The sequence below is a fragment of the Amblyomma mixtum genome, chromosome 2, assembly GCF_055824585.1.
Source record: "Amblyomma mixtum isolate Tamu chromosome 2, ASM5582458v1, whole genome shotgun sequence".
NCBI classification, from domain to species: domain Eukaryota; kingdom Metazoa; phylum Arthropoda; class Arachnida; order Ixodida; family Ixodidae; genus Amblyomma; species Amblyomma mixtum.
The window spans coordinates 274,965,416-274,986,303 of NC_143013.1; the positions used below are offsets into that span (position 1 = coordinate 274,965,416).

Genomic DNA, 20,888 nt, shown 5'->3' on the forward strand with positions numbered 1-20,888 from the left:
AGCATACAAAGCTCTTCCCTGTCCTTCTCCTCGCTATATTTTCCCTTTCACCTCAGCCGGCTGCAGCTCGCGTGCTTACGATACTAGATGGCAATTGACGCGGCCGGCAACATTCTTTTCCTTCGCCTTTTTTTTATTTTTTTCTTTAAAATAAACCGCTACCACCTATCCCACCATGAGACGCAGCGACGCCAGCGTGGGGATCGTCCCTTCGGTTGGCTTCACAAGACGCACCGCCCAGCCGCCTTGTCGGAGGTGACCAAGGGCGGAACAAAGCTCCTTCCCCGAACTGAGTAATGAGGGCCGCCAATCGCACTCGTGAAATGCCCGGACAGGTGCATTGACCTTGCTAGACCCACCGTGGCGGGGGGATGTCTCATCCGACGACCTGTTTCTCCCTGGCATCGAAATGAATATTTCTCACGTAGCCGTTAACATTCAAGGCAAGAGTTATGGTATAACATCTATATCGTTCATCATTTAATTTTCAAAAAAAAAAAACGCGCAAAAGTTGTACAAATAAAATATAGATAAAAAAATGTGTCTATTTTTTTTTTTTATACGGAAGTTCGTCCGCCCCCCCTAAAACCAACCTCTGGGACAGCCACTGGCGCGAAGTGCCCTTCGAACTGCTAACCACATGCATAGACGAGCCGGCCATTCCGACGACGATCCAGAGGAGAAACTTAACTGGCGCCGTGACCAGGAGGATCAGAGTTTCAAGTTAACTGGTGCCGTGACCAGGATGAGTATGACCAGTGCTTCAAGTTAACACGCTTATTTCACCAAAATCACGCGTTTCTCTCGTCTTAATACGCTCACTGGGGCCACGCATCGGCAGATTTCGTCTGTCGTACCCGTCTGCTCGACAAGTGAATTTGAGCTTAGCACGCTTATTTCAACAAAATCACGCGTTTCTCTCGTCTTAATACGCTCACTGGGGCCACGCAGTGGCAGATTTCGTCTGTCGTACCCGTCTGCTCGACAAGTGAATTTGAGCTTAGCACGCTTATTTCAACAAAATCACGCGTTTCTCTCGTCTTAATACGCTCACTGGGGCCACGCATCGGCAGATTTCGTCTGTGGTACCCGTCTGCTCGACAAGTGAATTTGAGCTTAGCACGCTTATTTCAACAAAATCACGCGTTTCTCTCATCTTAATACGCTCACTGGGGCCACGCATCGGCAGATTTCGTCTGTCGTACCCGTCTGCTCGACAAGTGAATTTGAGCTTAGCACGCTTATTTCAACAAAATCACGCGTTTCTCTCGTCTTAATACGCTCACTGGGGCCACGCAGCGGCAGATTTCGTCTGTCGTACCCGTCTGCTCGACAAGTGAATTTGAGCTTAGCACGCTTATTTCAACAAAATCACGCGTTTCTCCCGTCTTAATACGCTCACTGGGGCCACGCATCGGCAGATTTCGTCTGTCGTACCCGTCTGCTCGACAAGTGAATTTGAGCATAGCACGCTTATTTCAACGAAATCACGCGTTTCTCTCGTCTTAATACGCTCACTGGGGCCACGCATCGGCAGATTTCGTCTGTGGTACCCGCCTGCTCGACAAGTCACTAAAAAAATAATTTCGTAACCGCCGCGGACGTGCTCTTTCGCTTTGCGAACAGGCGGCGGCCACTCCGGGCAAGGCTGCTCTAACGAGCTGGGCGGTTCCGGCGCGACAGCGTAGCTGTAGGCGGAGGAGAATGTAAAAGGGAGAGGGAACAAATAGTCTGGCCACACTGGGTTTTAATTCACAATCTGGCAACCTTATAGCCTGGCAACACTGGGAGTCGCGCAAGTCTGGCAACACTACAGTATGGCAACACTGGGATAGCAGACGGCGGGTACGTCTCACGAAACTCTGCCTGTGCTGTGTGCTGGTCATCAATCCGGGTGAGTCGAGAACCCGTATGCAGCAAGACTGAGCACTCTTCTCCACGAAGTGATATAGCATCTTTTTGCATTTTTATTAATTTTAGTTGTTTCTTCGTTGATAAACTCCAATGTACCTCTCCTAGCCGCGCTTTAATTTGCTGTTTGTAATTTTTCTTTCATGTGTGCATTTTGTTTAATTTTTATTTATATATAAATAAATAAATTTACTCCGCAAATAGCGCCTTTCTGCTACGAATATACCCCCCCCCCCCCCCCCCCCGGGGCACCAACGGGCCCCCCCCCTGCAAAAAATTCTGCGGACGCCCTTGGTCCCATTTATATAGTTTCGGTTTATGGCCGCGTTTCTGGCTGCGCGTGTGTTTGTACTGTGCTCTACAAGAACTTCACGCGCGCGCGACCTGTATATATGTTATTATGTTAATATGTAAATAGTTTTATTACCAGTGTACCTCTCCCCCTGTCCTTTGAACTATCCCCTGTGGGGACGCCTTCGTCCCTTGCGTTCGCTTTCCCTCAACGCACTAGTTTCCTGTAGTTAGCTCCTCCGCAACGCACCCTTCTCAGTTTGGTTACTCTAGCTAACAGGGGAGGGCGCTCGCGTCGCAGCGACAGCAGCGCCACGGATGGCGTGTTTTGCCGCTCGCGCGCGAGGGAAGGCTAGCTCTCTCTTCTCCCTGGGTCCCGGATCGCGTGTGGACGTTCACGCGCAAAGCTCCGCTCTTCGTCGACGGGCGCCTCTTGGTCGGAACTTGCTGTCGCCGAGCCCGTACCGCTCGGCCTCGGAGTTTATCCCTTTGCCCTACCGTGGGCGAACGTTCGCTCGTAACCGTGCTGGTGAGTCGGACTTCCTCGATTCCTCAGTGTATTTTGTTGCTAGCTGGCGTTATTGTTGTTATAGCAATAAATGCCTTGTTTGTGTCAGCCAGTGTGTCGTTCCTTTGTTCCCGCAGAGCACGGCCCGCCGTGGTCGGCGTGCGCTCGATAGCGTACGCGACCACGGGGTGGGGTCCGGGCGGTTTTGAACTATGTCAGCCGCGCTTAAACGGGGAGAACGGATTTAGCTCCCCCAGATTTAAACCCCATACCCCTCACCTGTTTAATTTCACGTCTACACACTGCCTGCTATCCTTTATTTCTGCTGCCCCAGCTCAGGTGCTTCCAGCAGCGATGGCAGATGCCGGGGCTACCAACAGTCTTTTTCCTTCCATTTACCATTTATAATTAAAACCACTTACTACTACTACTTTCTGGTCTTTTGAAGTGGCGCCTTTGATTGGTCGGAGATCTCCATTGCAAAGGCGTCATGAATGAATGAACTTTGGGCGCCTCCCAGCCGGCTCTCAGCACCGGAGACCGCGGAGAGAGTCTTGTGGTAAGCTGTCTCCGCCTGACGGATGATGAGTCTCTGCTGATCCGGGTCGTGGCTTCGGATCAGCGCTTCCCAGGTGGCAAGGTCTGGGATGATTTGTGTTTTAGCCCCAGGAGAATCCTGACATTCCCAAATTAAGTGATTTTGCGAAGTGATTCTGTGGCAGCTGCTGCAGAGCTCAGGCTCCCCAGTGTCTTCATCGTGTAGCATACAGTAGGGAAAGAATCTGTTGACCTGAAGCCTCCTCCAGGCCCTGCACTCCTTTGGAGTGAGTGACCTATCCGGAAGTGAGAGTGTTCTCCTATCTAGTCTTGGTGTTTCAGTAATTTCTTTATACGTTATGAGAGGGTCTTTATTCCCACTCCGGGGCACTTCCAGAGCTGCTCGGATGTATAATTCTCGAGCGAGGCTGTGAGCAGCCTCATTCCCCGGAATGCCCTCATGAGCAGGAACCCATATGAGGGAGACCTCTCTGCTTGAGGGGTATCTTCGTAGTAATTTAGTGGCTTGACTGGAGACCACCCCCTTACAAAAGTTGTGAACAGCTGCCTTACTGTCAGACAAGATTATCTTGGCTTTGGTACATAAAAATGACGTCACGGCAGTTCAATTTTCGCGGGCGCTTTGAATGTGAAAGGATTTCGGGACTGTATGCGGTTTCTTCCCCGCAACGCAGCCACTTTTCCGTGCAGATAAAAAAACCAAAAAAAAATGTGGGTGGTGTTTCCAATAATCTCTCCGTCTTGCTTAGTTTGGCATTCCCTGTTAGTGTCGCTTTAATGACTTACCATGAACTTACGGGGGCTAGTCGTTGACGTTTTGGAAAAGCCACAATGACAAGAGGCGCGTTTCGCTTCTCTAGTTTTAATGAAGACATGCTTTCTAGGCCTCCACCTAGCATTCTTCGCGTTCACGTACGGACTTTCAGCCATGTCGCAAGTTCGTTGTTGCTATGCAGGATATATATAACTTATGCGTCGCTTTTAAATTTTGATCTCTTAACAAAATTTTGATTCCAGGCAGCACTACTGGACGGTTCATGACTCAAAAATGCGAAAACGCGTCTTTCCGCGAATATATTTTGGTATGGCTAAGCTGAGCCTGTGCCAAGAATGGCACTGAAGTCACCGCTTGTTTTCTGTCGATTTGCACTGGCTATGGCAACATAACTGCTTAACAATGGGCCATTTTTGCAGATTTCCACTGTGTTTCAAAGGGATGGCTGGTGGTTTAGCATTGGTAAGCACGATATATTGTGGGAAAACAGTTTTTTTGCAGGTGGACACCACCGCCACTTAACTGAAAGCGCAATTGAAGTGTCCACTGACCCAGGGAGCCACTTTCATCGTCAGTGCCAAATTACCCAAATTGCCAAATTAGTTCAAAAAAGCGTCCTGTTTTTGTTATCGCCGCTGTCGACATCGGGTGGGAAGCATGGTCAAGAGACGCAGCCAAGTTCTTCTAAACGCCTTTAGAATACTGTGTTATAAAAGTGGTCTATAGTTTGTCTATAGACTTCTTGTACATTCTATTGCCTACTGAAAGTGTATGGCCATAATTCTATAGACTGTCTATAGAGTTTGTATTCCCTATAGACTAGACTATAGGGTTTGTGTATAGAAAGTTTTAGACTTCATAGGTAAAAGCCTATGGAAAGTCTATAGATTTTGTAAATAAATTTTTGTGACTGTGTGAGCGCCTGTGTAGAGGTAATATAAATCACCTTCAAATCAGTTGGGACTCTGTGTTGAATACCCTGTAAGGTGCGAACAAGTTATGAAGCACCGTGGTTTGCATATACTGTACTGTGCGTTCGTTGGTATTCATCCAGCACGAATGCGGCAACAACGTGAGAGTTAGCATTCAATTGCGCTGGGTATCACTTGATGCTTTGTCCGTCGCTGGTTCGTCGCCAGGTTTCACAGAGTGTGTAGTAAAAGTCATTCGCTCCATGGTTTACACCTTGTCCACCTTCATAGTAGGTATCGTAGAAATGAGCGCTAAAAACAGCAGCGCTTTTTCCGACATAGCATTGTCAGTGGTGTAATGCATCAGAGCACAACTAAGAAGTGCTAATTAGCAGGTTGTCGAACTGATATGTAGTAGTTAACTGTTTAACTATTACCGTTAGGCTCTTTAATTATTCTCTTCTCCTATTTGTATAGGCTTTGCAGAAAACACGAAAAATCAGCGCGGACTTCGCTGTCACAGACGTCACTGCTTGGCCGCGTTTCTGTCAAGGCTAGTAGAAGAAACGGAGGATGTTGAGACAACGTTAGAAACTACGTCTTGCGATGAAACGAAACTAATACCCCTGTTGCACGGGCAGTTTAAATACCCATTGAGTGCCACAGGGCGGTCACATCGACTCAATGGAGGTTCGCGAATGGACATTGGATTCTGCCACTGAGAACAGCCTCGCATTCACCATACGTTGAAAAACAACACATAAACACTAGAAATAAAAAAAAATATTTTTGATTTAATGGCAGAATTTTCGACTACATTATTCACAAACCAGTTCTTATTTGGTAAACAAACAGGTGTAAACAAACAGATGCGTCGCGGTGTTCCGCTTCGTTTCTCTTGTTTTTTTTCGCCTCTTTGCGTACTTTGCGGCATACCAAGAAGTGCCCCACAAATGCTGCAACGATAGCATCTATGAACACGACAAAGACTGTCACCGATCTGTCGCAGCTTCGCCGGCGAAAAGTGAATGCTTCTGAAACGAAGTGCGCGTCGCTGCCCGTCGTCATCCCGCCATCGCTGTTTTTAGATTGCGCCGAACTGTGAAGTAGTCGAATAGCTCATTCCAAAAAAAAAGTTTAAATTAACAGTGCACCTGCTCGGACATTCTGCTCGTACTCAGTTTCACTCAGTATCTTTTTTATATGTTGCTACCCATAGCGCCATCTGTCGGATCGCATGCTCATTCACCCAATGATCGTTGAAATATGTTCTGTGGCAGCGGTGCATTTGGATGGCCCTCGCAAATTTCGATGGCCATTGACTCAATGGGTATTGAAACTGCTCGTGTGAGAGGGGTATAAGAACGTTGGTGAAGATCGCTCACAAGGAACGCACTGGTTGTTGAACATGCATGCTTCGAGTGGTTTGCGGATCGGTGATGACAAGATGGTTGCTGGGGCTAGTTAGTACGCCATCATTTTACGTTTTGGAAGCGCTGGCTGCGTACAAGACACACACGACGAAGCGCTACTAACAACTGTTTATTTTTCGGAAGAAACAACGGTATAAACGCGCTCCACGTTTTCACTTGGAGCTGACTGACCTATGGCTGACATTAACGTTGCTGACCGAACTATATAAATGACGGCCTAACCAGCGATACTTTGCCGCCAGAGTTTTTTGTTTGTTTGCCGCCCGCATCTACTTGCAGGCTTTATCATTTGACTCTCATTGACACGCAAGCTTTCGCATGGACTCGCAGGCACTGACAGTCTCGTCCCTTTCATTTCTCTCCTCAGAGTTACGAGAGCACCTAGTTGTAGTTAATCCCCCAACTTTCAGCGAACGAGAGGCAACGGAATCGGATCTCCGGGACTGGAGCACAATTTTGTCCGCAATTCTGCGTGGGCCGTTCAGTTTTCTTTTTCAGTAGCGCGCGCGCGCAGTCTGCAAGTGCGGGCGGTAGGCTATAGCTGGACCCTCTGCGGGCGCGAGATGGGCCAGAGCGGCGGTAATTGGACGTATCGAAGTCCGCGGCGGCTGCGAACAGCGGCGGCGCGTCATTTGTGGGCTCCCTTTTCCCACCGCGCCAAGTCGGCTTCCTTTGAAGGCGCCGCCGCGAAGAGCTCGTCGTCGCCGGAGCCAAGGACCTCGCGAGGCTTCGGAAACCGGCCGCGCCGCCGCTGTCAAGCGTCGTCCGAACGCTTCTTCGTGCCATTCGGCTTGCTGCAGGCGCGAGTTGAATTGGCCGCCGATTGCAACAACGACGCCTCCTCCTCCGGTCGGTGCTGTGCCCCTCGTTGCCTGCCGAAAATCACCTCCTCGGGGCCCACTGCTTTGCACAGCTTCAGGCATCATGCAAACAAACATTTTCTTCGCATTTTTGTTCTCTGATAAAAATGGTATCTTGACTTTCTATGGACTTCTTATAGACTGTTGCCTGTCTCTAGATATAGCTATAGACAAGTCTACTCAATCATCGCCTGTAGGGGTTGTATTGCCTATAGACTAGCCTGCAGTCTTTATTGACAAAGGGCTATGGAAAGACTATAGACTGTCTAAAAATTTTCGTAAGGGCTAATTTTGACCTTTATTCTTAATTGGCAAACTTCTCTGTTTAAAATGTCACTTTACGTCGTGTTTGGCGACAGCTGCCCTCGAAATGAATTATTTATGATTGTTACTTGTGCTTGTAACGTTGCGTTTTTTTTTGTCGTATGTTTTTGTAAGTCGTTTTACCTCTCAGTGTAGTCCACCGTGGTGTAGTCGCAAGCCCCCTCGCCCAGCCTTTCTTTGGAGACGCATTCTGGGGCAACTTTTGCTGCTTCTTTACCTACGGGTGTCATAATTTATTGTTCATAGTTTTCTAGCTGGCCAAGCCGAGTAGGGTGATAAACGAGCTGAAACGGGACAAAACACCAAGGAAGACGAACCTCAACCGACTATAGCCCAACAGAAAGTTCGAGTGGATTATCCCAACGTACAAACAGTGTGGCCATGCAGCGTACAGACAATCTTGCGCCATACAGAACAGCAAGAAAGCAGTACCCAACACCACACAAATCCCTCAAAAAGTTAGAAGAGAACACCCTTAGGAGACTACAAACCAACACATACCCAACACCAGCTAAATTACACCAGTGGTACCCTACACTATACTCTCCGCAGTGTCCACATTGTGGAGCGGTAGCTAACCTCTACCATATGGTGTGGGCATGCCAATATAATCCCTTAGTTGACCCCATTCCCAACCCCTCGGAGGAGCAGTGGGAGGCTATTCTGCTCAGCGATGATCCTGACCGTCAGCACTGGCTGGTGGGGAGGGCCAGCGCAGCAGCAGCAGCCAGTGGACTACCGGACTAGGCGGCCCACCCACATGTTCTGAGAACATTGAAGAAATAAAGATGTTTGTAATCAATCAATCTCATACGCGTATTTGTCCGGGTTCCTCATGCTATGCATGTTAGGAAGCTAGACAAGCCTTTCGCGTTATGGACTCGCTGACACGACCAAGACAGCGCGAATAATATACAGGTTGCCTTCGGGAGGCGTGCGCCACTGGCTGAACTGCAAATATTTTCTTTCGTTCAAATTTAAGCAGCGCTAACTTTTAGGACGCCCGTCCTGTCATGTCCTCTGTGTATTCGTCCTAAAAGTTAGCGCTGCTTAAATTTGAACGAAAGAAAATGCATAACCAACTATCCCCGCAACATGGTTTACTATGCAAATATTACCGTGGGCGTTTATTACTCCAAGCGACGTTATTCCTCCGTTATTCCAAGCGACGTCGGTGTCTTTACTCCTACGAGGGCGCGGTGTGTGAATGTCATCTGGACAACGAACGGCGCCAGACTACTCCTGTTGACATGCCCCGAAGAGATACTTAATTTCATGGTCTCTCGGTCCCGTCCTAGAGTTGCTGAGTTCGTCGTTGCTTTAGGGTAATTAAAAAGAAAGCTGCATTCAAGTCATAACGTAGCCTACCACGACAACGTTAAACTGTGTTTGGAATGAACCACAGTGGCCAATGAATACAAACAAAATATTGCCTGAAACAAGCGAGTGACGTGAGTAGTCCAGTATGCCAGCCGCTGCTTGCCTTCCAATATCACAGTGCTGCAAAGAACAATGGAGACTCCGATAGTAGAATACGTGATGCTCGGAGCAGAGAACATGTATACTGTTCGAGCTGGATGTAACAGTCGAGGCCCTGTACGAAGCCGCAGTGGTTCGACATTACGTTCCTGTATAAGGATCGATGAATCATTGATGTGTTAGACTACTCAACATTGTGATGCGACAAACAAAAAAAGACAGTGACACAGTCCAGAGAATAACAAGTCAACTGTAGAAGAACTGCAGATTGGGCTAGTTGGTGTTGATTCATAATGGTGGCTCAATAGCGCAAACACACACAGACCAAGAAGAGACAAGACACCCAAATAAGCGCTGGTTTGTGTGTCTTGTCCCTTCTTGGTCTGTGTGTGTTTGCGCTGTTGAACCACCATTACGAGTAACAAGTCAGTTTCAGATGACTGTGCGCATGTCATATGCAAGATGTTACATCCACTTGGAGGCTAAGTAAACTGCTCTAAATGATGTAGCTAACTAGAGTAAGCATGTATGCGTTGAACAAAACAATGAAAACACACATGTATGCGTGCACCACTGCGATACAAACGTTGTTCACAACCGGTGTTTCTGCGAGACGGTGAGATAAGGCCTTCTTCCAAAGCTACGCGGCTGCAGTTTAATAAAAACATGAGCGTGCAAAATAGGCCCGTTTGCAGAGCTTAAACAGGTGCAAAGTGAGGCAGGGTGAGGCCTCCAGCAATTCTAGGATGACTGTATGACTTACCTGCAGTGCGGTCTCAACAAGATTCGTTTGACGTTGGTCTTACGCAGCAGGCAGAACGGTCCTCTTGGTTGGTCGTGTTTTCTACCAGTTCAGTGCAGTATTGTTCAGAATTGATGAAGTGATCGAGTTTTATCTGAACAAGCAGGTTTACCCTTGCGCTGTGAGCGCCGGCAGGTCGCCTTCGAATGAATTTGGCGCGCACATAACACAATAAAAACTACAGAAAACACAAAATTACAGAAAAACGCCATAGTACGTTCAGCTTAGTGGCTTCACTAAGAACGTGATCCCATTCTCTCAGTGGGGACCTTTGTAGCGCACAGTGTTAATGAAGTGTGAATCTCTTAGCCCTGAGATGCCCAGCCACCTAAAATGTGAAGTAAAAGTCTCGACATTCTAGCATTTCGTCATTACTGGCTGATGATATATTGCAGACAACGAAAAGAAATTAGATGGACGAAAGACGTATTATATCTACAAAACTGAGATGAGTAAATTATCGTAATTTCTGAACGTCTAAAAAGACACATTATACACACCCACCTAGGCAGATCCAATAAATCTATGGGCCCCAAGCAATCTATGGGTCCCTTCAACTGCCTGGAGCCCTCTTTATATGTCACCTCGCATACACGGACATTTCTTTTTTATATCCTTTTAAATTTTCTTTGTATTTTTTATTTCTTTTGTTTTTAACTCAAGACACACAATCGAACGTTCCTCAGTGATCGAGGGATAGCCCTCTCGGATCACGACCCAAGGGCAGCAGTTCGAGTCCCGGCTCAACCATTTTTCTTTTCAGCGCATTTGCTCTTCTTTCTGCATGTTGAGGCACTCCTTAATGGTGGTGAATGCAGTCACGACTCTTTAGACGAATGAAGAATTGTGTAGTGACGTCATTTCTGTTGAACAGCGTGATCGTTGTGAGGCGTGACGGCTGACACCACAAACCACCACGTGACTTCTGACGTCGACGCCAAACATGATTGGCTACGAGGGTTGAGACGTCATAATCCCTTTCGACCAATGGGGTATTGTCATCCCAGAGACTTTGGAGTCCGCGTCGAACGGCAAGTTTAACGCTGTCGGGCTCAAACCCTGAAAGTTAGTTTCCCTGCACTGTGAAAACCCCGTCACCACGGCGGTGCGGTGTTCTTTACAGCCAGAATTGCGCGTTCTTTTCGTACACGCCTGCCCTGCGATGCAGTCGCGACTGCATCGCGCATGTCTGTTAAGCCACAGCCAGGCAGGCTTGCATAACACAGCTTGCTATGCTTGCGGTGCAAACAAGCTACATGTCGCAGCAGCAATTTACGTGCAGTGTGCTGCACAAGCTGCACTGGATAGACCCATCACTGGCGAAATGTAACGGAGCTCATTTCCCAACCGGTTATTGTAATCCCCAGGCAGCGCTATGCTAACGTCGTTGCTATGCGTTCGCTGCAGCGTTTACTGCTTTGAACAAGTGTTTGATTTATCACCTCAGTTGCCGCTACTCAGAGCACTGGGATGGCGGGGTGGCTCGTCAGTGCGTTTTCGAGGACAAACAACTGTTTGCGACGCAATAGTACGCAAAAAACAAAAAAAATTAAACAAGGTTCATGCAGAATACAAGCCAGCTTAATGCAAGCGCATAGCTTGCTTGATGGAGCACAGTCTTGCGTTGTGGATCTGCTGCATTGTACCTATCTTCGAGCATGTGGACGGGCTGAGGCGTCAAGGTGTAAGGTTTCTGCTGTGCAAAGATGCTGACTATCGAAGTTTTGAAAATGGTCTATAGTCGGATACAACTAAAGAAGGCAGTGGCAAATACCCCTCACAGAAAGCCCTCCAGGGAATGGCAGAGACCGGTTCTCATGACGTCGCGGTTAATCCGTATAACTCCCCCCTTCATCCTCCGCGCGGGAAGCCCGAACAACCAGCAACCCACTGCCCAAGGAACGGGGACAAAGGTCCGTCTCCTTCCCTTTTTTTGCCTAGCCTTGGCTGCAGAGCCACAGAAAGTTTGCATCACGTACAGCAAGGTCTTTTCCGCTCCTTGCTTGTGCAGCGGCTTTGTCTTCTGCAGTATGGTCCACGCGGTCAGCCCACGTGCGTACTTTGCTGCCATGTAAAAAATGATTTTTTCTTAGCACTTTAGAATCCTTGCCTTGCTGGTCACTTCTAAGTTTTCGATCTCAAATTCTCTCAAAAATTGGTGACTCTCGAAAGTTCTCAAAGTGGTCGCTACGGATTGTAGAGCAGTGCTGTGCGTCCTTAGTAGATTCCCTTTGAAGTGAGCAGGATAATTTCTACCCCTTTCGATCATCTTGTAGCGTGTGAGTGGCTTCTGTAACCCCCTCACCATAACAACGCAATCTTCCGCATCACCCATTCTCGCTGCTCATATTCCAGACGATAAAAACAAATATTAAAATCATGCCTTTCTGAAAAAACACTGTGTGAAAACTAAAAAAGTTTCCATGGCCCTCTGCAAAGAAATGTACAGTTCCCGTGGCAACCGTACGTACGGATAGCTAACCTTCCTCGCTGCTACCGCGCTGTACAGCAGGGCCAGATGTTTCGAACTTAACGCCATACTTTTTACAGACTGCATATAGACCAGATTTTTTTGCCCTCGCACGCAGGCTGCGGGCGCGCTCCTACTCTCGACACCAGTCGCCATCTGTCGGCGCGCGCGGCCCGAGGGACTGCGGGTCGCGCCGGCGCCGCGCGTAGAACGCATGTTTACGTGTTCGCTTCTGCCGTTGCTGTGCTTCATCAGCTAACGTATGAGGGTGTGTGCTGTGCGTCACTACTCACATTTTCCCTCTTCCAGACAGTACTGCGGTTATCTTGCGCGCAGTTACTCGTTAACGTGACATCCGAGGGTAGTCGACCAGGTAGTGTACGGACTGGAAACCGGCACTTCTAAGCAGATTTCTGCGCTGTCGTGTCGTTTGTTGTCGCCGTTCACGTGCGATATCATCTAAGATAATTTTATGCATCAGAATGTAGATCTACTGATTTGACTCAGTGGAGTATAGTAACTGGATAGGCGAGCTGCAGACTGAAGGTTGTCCCGACGGAGCGCGTGTTTTCGATCACCAGTACGTGTTCGGCATCCTTGCGCTGAGCTTGCTCTTGTTCCCATTAAACACATTTCATGACACGATTGTAAGCACGACCGCTACCGATTTCAGCTGCTTTTTCCGCACGCATGTCAGAGGGATCTGGGGGGTAAAGGTTTATCTATAGTATCTTTCTGCTGTTGGTATCTACACTAGTTTGGTTTGGTTTATTAAGGTTTTACGTCCCAAAGCGACTCAGGCTATCAGGGACGCCGTAGTGAAGGGCTCCGGAAATTTCGACCACCTGGGGTTCTTTAACGTGCACTGACATCGCACTGTACACGGGCCTCTAGTATTTCGCCTCCATCGAAATTCGGCCGCCGCGGCCGTGATCGAGCCCGCGTCTTTTGGGCCAGAGCCGAGAGCCGTAACCACTGAGCCACCGCAGCGGTGCGGTATCTACCTTATTCATAGGAAAATACTATGCGCGATTTCATTACATTTTCTACACTTAGCCAAACGGCTACGCAACGCTCTCACACGCGGCGAGAGCTCCTGAATAAAATAACGCGACTTCGAACCTCAGAATTAGTGAAAGCTGGATTAGCTGCTCATATCTATTCAAGCTTTGATAAATTAAGCGAAAGTACGTTTTTATGCACCAGGTTGCATAAATAAACCATGGCAAAATTTGTTTTCTGTTGGCACTGCGACGCAGTTGAGCTCACAGGGGTAATTTGTTGATAACTGGCGCGGCAACAAGAAGGCCCTGTTTGTGGAGGGGGGCTTTATGGCCGGCCGGCAGGAAGGAATAAGAGTGCATGGGAATTGGAACTGCATGCTATCCGCACATCTAATGCTTGATATTGAACAAAAATTTTCTTTGCGGTGGAGCACCAAGACGGAATTCGATATAAGCACAAGCGCGTTTTAATCTGAATGTCAAACTAAATGTCATTAAAATACGTCAATGTTATCGCTTTGATAACGTAAACACTTCCTGCAACACAGCCACGCAGCGGAAGTATGCTCGACAATGTTTCTTTAGCGCCCGAAGCGCGGCTATATGCAGGCGCGGCCGCGGAACTGCCGCAGCCCCGCAGTCCCCAAAGAAACGCCCGCACCGCGGCGCGCCAGTCGGCGCAAAATGGCCGCGCCCGGGAGAGGCTCAAAAATCTGGTCTATAAAAATATGCGCTGTTGCATATTTATAGTTGCGCCTCTAATTGCACCACACGCGCTCCTATTCTTGCAGGAACGCGCGCCTTGTTCCAGAAGCTCGTGCGTTTATGCTCGTCCCAACCCTTCTACACGCCCAAAATCAAAGGGCACGAACACCCGAGTTCACCAGCCAGCGGCACCATCGCCAGAACGGCGTTCTGCGCGCCCGAGCATCCAGCAAGAACAGCGTTTACTTCAGCGCGCTGTGAGGAACGGGCGGCTGTGTAATCGCCATGAAACGGGCGCGCGTGTTCCCAGCTGGGATGGAGCACCCCTTGGCGCTCGTTCTTGTCTCAGGCGCAGGGCGCGTGCTTCCGGACTTGTTCTTTCCTCGCACGCGCCCTTTCCGCAGTGGTGCGACCAAGAGGTTGATTTAATGCTACGGGAGGCTACGGGCCACCCGCGGCTGCCTCGCTTGTGGGTCCCTGCGACGACCGAACCGACGCCGACTGTGTTTTCCGCAGCGCTCCCCTCATTGCGGGGGGACCTGCCAGGCAGCGAGCGAGCAGTACTACAAGGAGTCTCCGGCGACAGGCTGCTATTTGGGACGAAGCGCATGTCGCCGATTGTACGGGCCGCGGCGGCGCAGACAGGTGCCAATGAGGCGCCCCGGTAATGACCGGCCCCGGAGGTCTCTCGCGTTTTGGCAAGTGGCCATTAGCGCGCGTGTGCGGCCGGCGGTAGGTCGCCTGCCTCCGCCGCTGTCGACGACAGTCGCCGCCGCCGCCGCGGGCTTGTTTTGCACGCCCGCGAGAGGATGCGCTCGCCTGTCACGCCGCGGACCGGCCTCCCCGTCACGGGCGCTCCCGTTGCGCGCTGCCGCCGCCGATGACGGGGCGCGCGTATCACTCCGCTTGATCGGCCCACGGACTGAGGAGGAGGGGGGAGCGAACGAGATAGCCCCCGCCGCACGGCTGCCGCCCGCACCCTGCACCTCGAGGGCGCCCCTCGTTCGGTCGAGCGACTCGCCCCGAAACAACGCCACGACAACGACGACGACAGCGGAAGCAGGAACCGCAGCAAGAAGCGCAGCAAGCGCGCGTGCCCTTCGCGCCTTCTTTCGACCAGCGGTGTCGTTTGTGGAAGCGGTCAGTGGTAGTATATAGCGACGCGCGGGTGATGCGCTGCTGGTTCAGCTGCGTGGCGGAGGATATCGGCGTTGCGTTTTCTTGGTCGGCCGGCTGGCGGCTGCAGGGAAGCCGGCAGGAGCGAAAGTGAATTTTGCTGCTGCTGGCTTCGCGGCAGGGCTCGCGGTTCGCCGGCAGCCTGGGTGCAAATCTCCCCGCGCCTGACAGCGGCAGCAGCCGGGAGGGGGGAACGGGCCACGCGGCGGCGGCGGCGTCCCCTTTGAAGCGGCCGCCCGCGGGGCGGGGCGCCGTCGTCCGGCGTGTGATAATTGCGGGCCCCGTTGGCAGCCTTTGAGGCGCCGCCTGTCAGGTCCGTGACGGCCCCGTGGGTGGCCCGAAACAGACCGCGCGCGCGCCGCCGATATTCGAAAATCCCGCGCGCGCTCCCGCTGCCTTCTTTTGGCACACTACTGCGGCAGCGACCGCGGGCACGTCAGCCGCCTTCCGCCACGCCATGATGCAGTGCGGCGCGCGACTCGGTTGCCTGTAGACCATCACGCCCGCCTTCTATGCCGGACCTCTTCCGCGATGCACGGCCTTCTCCCGATGTCGTTCGTTAAGGATTATTTCACCGGAATGACCCTTCCGAAGAAGGGTTGTCGTCCGTGAAAATGCTCCGAAGGCGCTCGTACTATACTCCGTCATGCCTGAACATCTGAAGCAGTGGAATTTCGTCTCAGTGGCCCTTCTGCGGTAGGGCTGTCGTCCGCCTAATTTCTGGCAAGGGGCTTGCACTCCCCGATCATTCGTGGTATTAGGATTACCCTTCTCTACGAAAGGGTTGATTTTCCGTCACGCCGTCCCAAACGCGTTCACGCTTCTCTATTATGAACGAACTGAAGCACGGGTCATTTCAGAGTAACGCACAGTTGATTGGCGTGCAACCATCATCCTGTGGCTTTGCCTGCGTCGACGTTACTGCCTTCCCAGTGTTTTATAATTAAGTTTGGAGCTAAATCGGGCTCATGAGTTGTGTAATCTTGTATATGTCCTTTCCCGTTTCCACTTTTAGGTACAAAGTATAGGTTGGACAGCGTAAAAGAATAAAAAGTAATAATGGCATGCAGTTGGAAGCGGTGTTCCTGTTGGAAAGGAGCTTTTCCAGAGCATGTTGCGTACTCCTCCCACTTTTAAGGTGGAATGGCACTTCGCCAAGTAACATTCGCCTTTCAGAGAACATGTCACACGTCGTGCTGCAAGTCGAGATTGTGCAAGGTCATAAAAGGGCTACGGTTCCTTGGAACACCTTAGATAGCACCGACAGATATTACAGCAGACCTCAAATAAAGGAAAAGTTGCTTCTTGTAGTTGGTTATGGTTCGGCATCGAGAATGTTTTCAGGTGACGATTCGGTGCAACTAGCATCGGCGTCTCAAACGATGCATCACCAAGCATGATGTTGCGGCTGCATCACGGGTGCATCACCGAGGGTGATGTTGTGGCTGCATTACCGCTGCATCACCGACGGTGAGAGGCTGCTGTTACCACTCGGCACAGAAAATGCACACCAGGACCGACACCTTCCGAGGAGCAATGCCTATTATTTTATTCTTCTTCTCATTATTAATATTATCATCATCACCACTCAGGTCCGCGTGTATGTAAAAGTCATCGTCGCGCACAAGAACGAACACAGAGCACTGAATGGGCGCAGGCGTGGGTTCTTTGGTTTACGGCCATTCACAGCCCTATGTCTTGTCTCTTCCGCAATACCATGACCGGCATAATGCAACAGTTCTTTTCCTCCGATCCTATTCCATGGGCTTACCGTCGCAGATGTAGGCGACAGGGGGTGGTGTTACAATTGAGTCAGTAACGAAAGGCGTAAACCATAGAAATAGAATGGAACTGGAACAGAACTGTATTATTATCCCGGCCCATAACTAAAACTGCGGCTTGCAATGTTCGCTGTTGCGAATGATGCTTCGCCGCTGCTAATTCTAAGCAAAAAAGAGAAAAGCCAGAGAATGAAGTTCGATGATTTGGGCCGGCGTAATATAACGATTACTTTCTTTCCTTTCTATTCCGATCTCATCTTAAGCTAAGATGATTGACAGTTCCCGATGATGGCGGGCGTGTAGCGTCATTCGAGGTATAATGACGAAGAACTGGAAGAATAAAAATGGAATAGAATTCGAGTGGAATTGTTATACTATCCCGTCCATAGTATAAAATCCTTATATTATGCCGGCCTTAGACGCCACATAAGAATACTAAACTCAAAGTGCTTTCGGCTGGACCACACAAGAGTTCCATAGTAATTCCAAGCTGCGGCAAAACATGAAGCACCATGCACATGGGAAAGGGTACAGCGGCAACCAATGCGATGCGGTTTCGATGATGGCGGACCGCTTTGCCCGCACTATGGTCGGACATACTCGAACAAGATAGCTACGAGCTGGCGGTGCATGCATTAACTCGTCTTTGAACTTTATCCCAGCAGTTCCGTGTACCGAAGTTGATGCTCAGTCAAGAGGTGGTATGTAGGGTATGTATATAGTAGAACGCAAAGCGGAAGGCTCCGGGTTAACCCGGCGTTCTCTATAACGTGCACTGACATCGCCACAAACCTTGGCGTTTGTTCGCCCGCATAGAAATGTGGCAGCTGCTTCACCGCGACGGGCCCTTAGTTAAAAGAGAGAAAAGTTTCATGTACTGAATTGGGGGAACTCAAAATGGAGCGCCCCATACGAGGACAGAAGGTCGGAGCTTGCGGAAACGCAGTAGTTACACATTTGTGTACCGCCGCGGTGGCTCAGTGGTTAAGGCGCTCGTCTACCGAGCCGGAGTACCCGGGTTCGAACCCGACCTCGGCGGCGACCGCGTTTCGATGGAGGCGAAACGCAAAAGGTGCCCGTGTGCTGTGCGATGTCAGTGCAAGCTGAAGATCCTAATCTTTCAACAATTTGTCATTAACCTTACTTCCACCGCATGTCGACGTCATTGGCTGGTTTGGTCAGTTAGTGAGAAGGCGATTAGAAAGCAACAGCTACAAATCACTGGTCCGTTCTAGCGCATGCGTGCTGTTAATTTACTCACATACAAGGCTGCATTTTTGCTTCCTTACTGGCCGAGGGAGAAAGAGAAGACAGGCCGAGTAGCCGGCTGTTGTCGCCCTGAGCTCAAGTGCTCATTGATGTCGCAAGGAAATGGCGGCCCTTGTTCATGGTTTTTCCTTTAAACTTCCTTTAAAACTTTCGTGTAATCTTTCCTTTAAACTTTTTGAAAGATCTTGACATATGCGTTTACTATTAGCATCCGCCTGATTATCACTTCGACTTTCAAAGGAACGAAAGATTCTTCCTTGTCCGTCAAAATCTGCTGCTACCACGCAGATAAAATAGATAAAAATAGCACTTGACACAGCCGCTGATATGCCCCACAAGACGTATAAAGCAACGGCTTATTGATGAGACCATACTTTAGGGGGTGGACACTCAGTAATCGGTGCGGTTCAACCGAAACCGCGACAGGTGAGTCATCCAAATGGTGAGCATTATAAGCGAGTAATTACTCATTAAGAGTCCAGCTGAGCGCAGCTTCGGAGAAAAAAGCTACAGCGCTGTCTCAGTATATATAAGCAGTTGAAGGAAAATTTGTCCTATTCCGAGACTCGAGCCCGAGACCAGTCCCTAGCTGCCCTGAACAGTCACTAGGTCTACCGTCTATAAGCTAACCAGGCCGGCTTGCAGAACGATGCATGCAGAGGAATCCTCGAAGATGGAGAAGACTTCGTTTTAAAGGAGCAATTGCTCAGTAACATCCATCTTAGCGCTAGGTACAGTCGGGGACAAAAGTCTGCGGACCACGTGTTCCTCTAACGAAGCTGATAGCACAGCTATTAGTCGGCGGCTGGAGACCGCACTTGTGGAGGTAAAAGTTCAATTTTTGTTCTTTCATCTCCACAATTGCGGTCTCGAGCCGCTTTCTGATAGTATAGCTATAAACTTCGTTTGAGGAACACGTGGTCCGGAGACTTCTGTCCCCGACTGTACATAGCTTTCTTCGATAAATACTTTGGGCAGATAGGAGAGCACTTCTGGCCGCTTTATTCGCTATTACCTGCGACTTGCAAGTTGATACCTACTCGTGAGATGACTGTTCAGAAAAGATTTGAGCGCCTTGTCGCGCCGTCATCGAGCCCAATCTCGGTGCACGAAACTGCGGAGACGCGGAAAGTGCACGAGCAAGACAGCCACATCGGTGCGATGTGCGCGGGAAAGCTGCACGTACTGCCTTTCAGGCGCCGCCAGCTAGCAAGCGCGAGGACTGCCACAAATGGCCGCCAGCATGGAGCTGCCTCCCGAGAAAGGACACACTTGCATGCGAGCGCTGGCACGCAGCACACGTCATCCTCGAGGAGGAGGCAGAGCAGGCGTCCACCGGTTCATCCGGATATGGCGTGGCTGTTCCCTTTGCGACTGACGACGAGAGGTTATCCCCTAGCTGCCCGCGGGATGCTGCAATGTACAGGGTGGCGCTCTGCGGCGGGGGTCAGAGCGAGAGTCCCCGTAGTCCGGGGTAGTAGAAGGACGCCTTGAGGTCCAGACCCGACGCGCCGAAAGGTGGCGTCACGAAGGCGTCGGCGCCGAAAGAGGAAGGGTCCGCGGCCGCGGCTGCGCTTGGGGCCGGCGGTGGAGGGGGCGCCGTTGAGGGCCAGCCCCCCTGGCTGACCGCGGCCGCCGCCGCCGCTTGGGTGCGCCACTCGTCCTGTTGCTGCAGGCCCCCGTAGTCGGCTGGGCCCGGGAGCATGTTCAGCATCTGCAAGGCGGCGGCGGAAGCCTTATGTTAATGACGTCTACTTTAGGAGATCTATGAATGAGGCATATACCCTGTCACAGTTGTTCAAAATATTGTACATCGAGAGCGCACTGTCTTTTTCATCGCTCCTCGAACTGTCCCTCTAGTGAAGAAAAGGGGACGCGGAATGAAGCCGACAGTCTTCAGCGGCAGGTAGTCACGAGAGCTTCCCAACAAAGCGTCATAAACTGTGGTAAGTTAGAGCAGTTAGAAGTGGCCGCATACAAGTGACCACATAAGTGACCAGAGCATCTATATGGTACATGTAGGGTGTTCTTTTGGTACTTCTATCTTTGTTTACTCGCTTTGCTCACTAGAAGGTCAGTTTGTGGAGGAACTGGAAGTAAAAAAAAAAATGATTTGATTCTTTTCTCGCACCCTCTTTTCCTTGAGGTGAGGGACCACGTTGTACTGTTGAAATAGAGGAGGTCGCAGACAGAAAGCACTGCCAGCGACGGCATCTGCCGATTTCGTCTTATTCCAGGAGTGCGAGAGTCGTCAATGTTCAAATCTAAAAGTGTATCAATGTCTTTCTGGTACCCTATCAGGAGTCGGCGGCTGTTACACTCTTTTTATGGGATTACACCGCTACGCACAGCTGCACAACATAATAACGGAATAACGGGACCAGAACGCCGGCTTCGTTCATGTATGGACCCTGCGTTGGCTTTCTGTACTAAAAGTACGGCTGCACACGGCCACACTAGTGGGAAAGCGATCGCTGCGGTCCGGCGACAGCTGAGCGGTGACTGCGGTGGCTGACGCTCCCCGCATGCCTACGTCATCACATCTGAAGGAGCCAGGCGGCAGTCATTGGTCTCCTCTTCGCGCGATATGCAACAAACCTTAGAAATTAGGCTGCCCCGGTAAAGTAGCTG

The 20,888-nt window shown here is 50.3% G+C and overlaps 1 protein-coding gene across 1 annotated transcript in view; it reads right to left on the reverse strand.

Annotated features, from left to right (window-relative positions):
- Positions 1-16,743: 16,743 nt before the first annotated feature.
- LOC149364061 (protein gooseberry-like) overlaps positions 16,744-20,888 on the reverse strand; it is a 78,440-nt gene continuing 74,295 nt past the window's right edge. Inside the window, exon 7 of the mRNA XM_089574060.1 lies at positions 16,744-19,971. Within this exon, the coding sequence (XP_089430186.1) occupies positions 19,705-19,971 (267 nt within the window). The 3' untranslated portion in view covers positions 16,744-19,704. The remainder of the gene's footprint in view (positions 19,972-20,888) is intronic.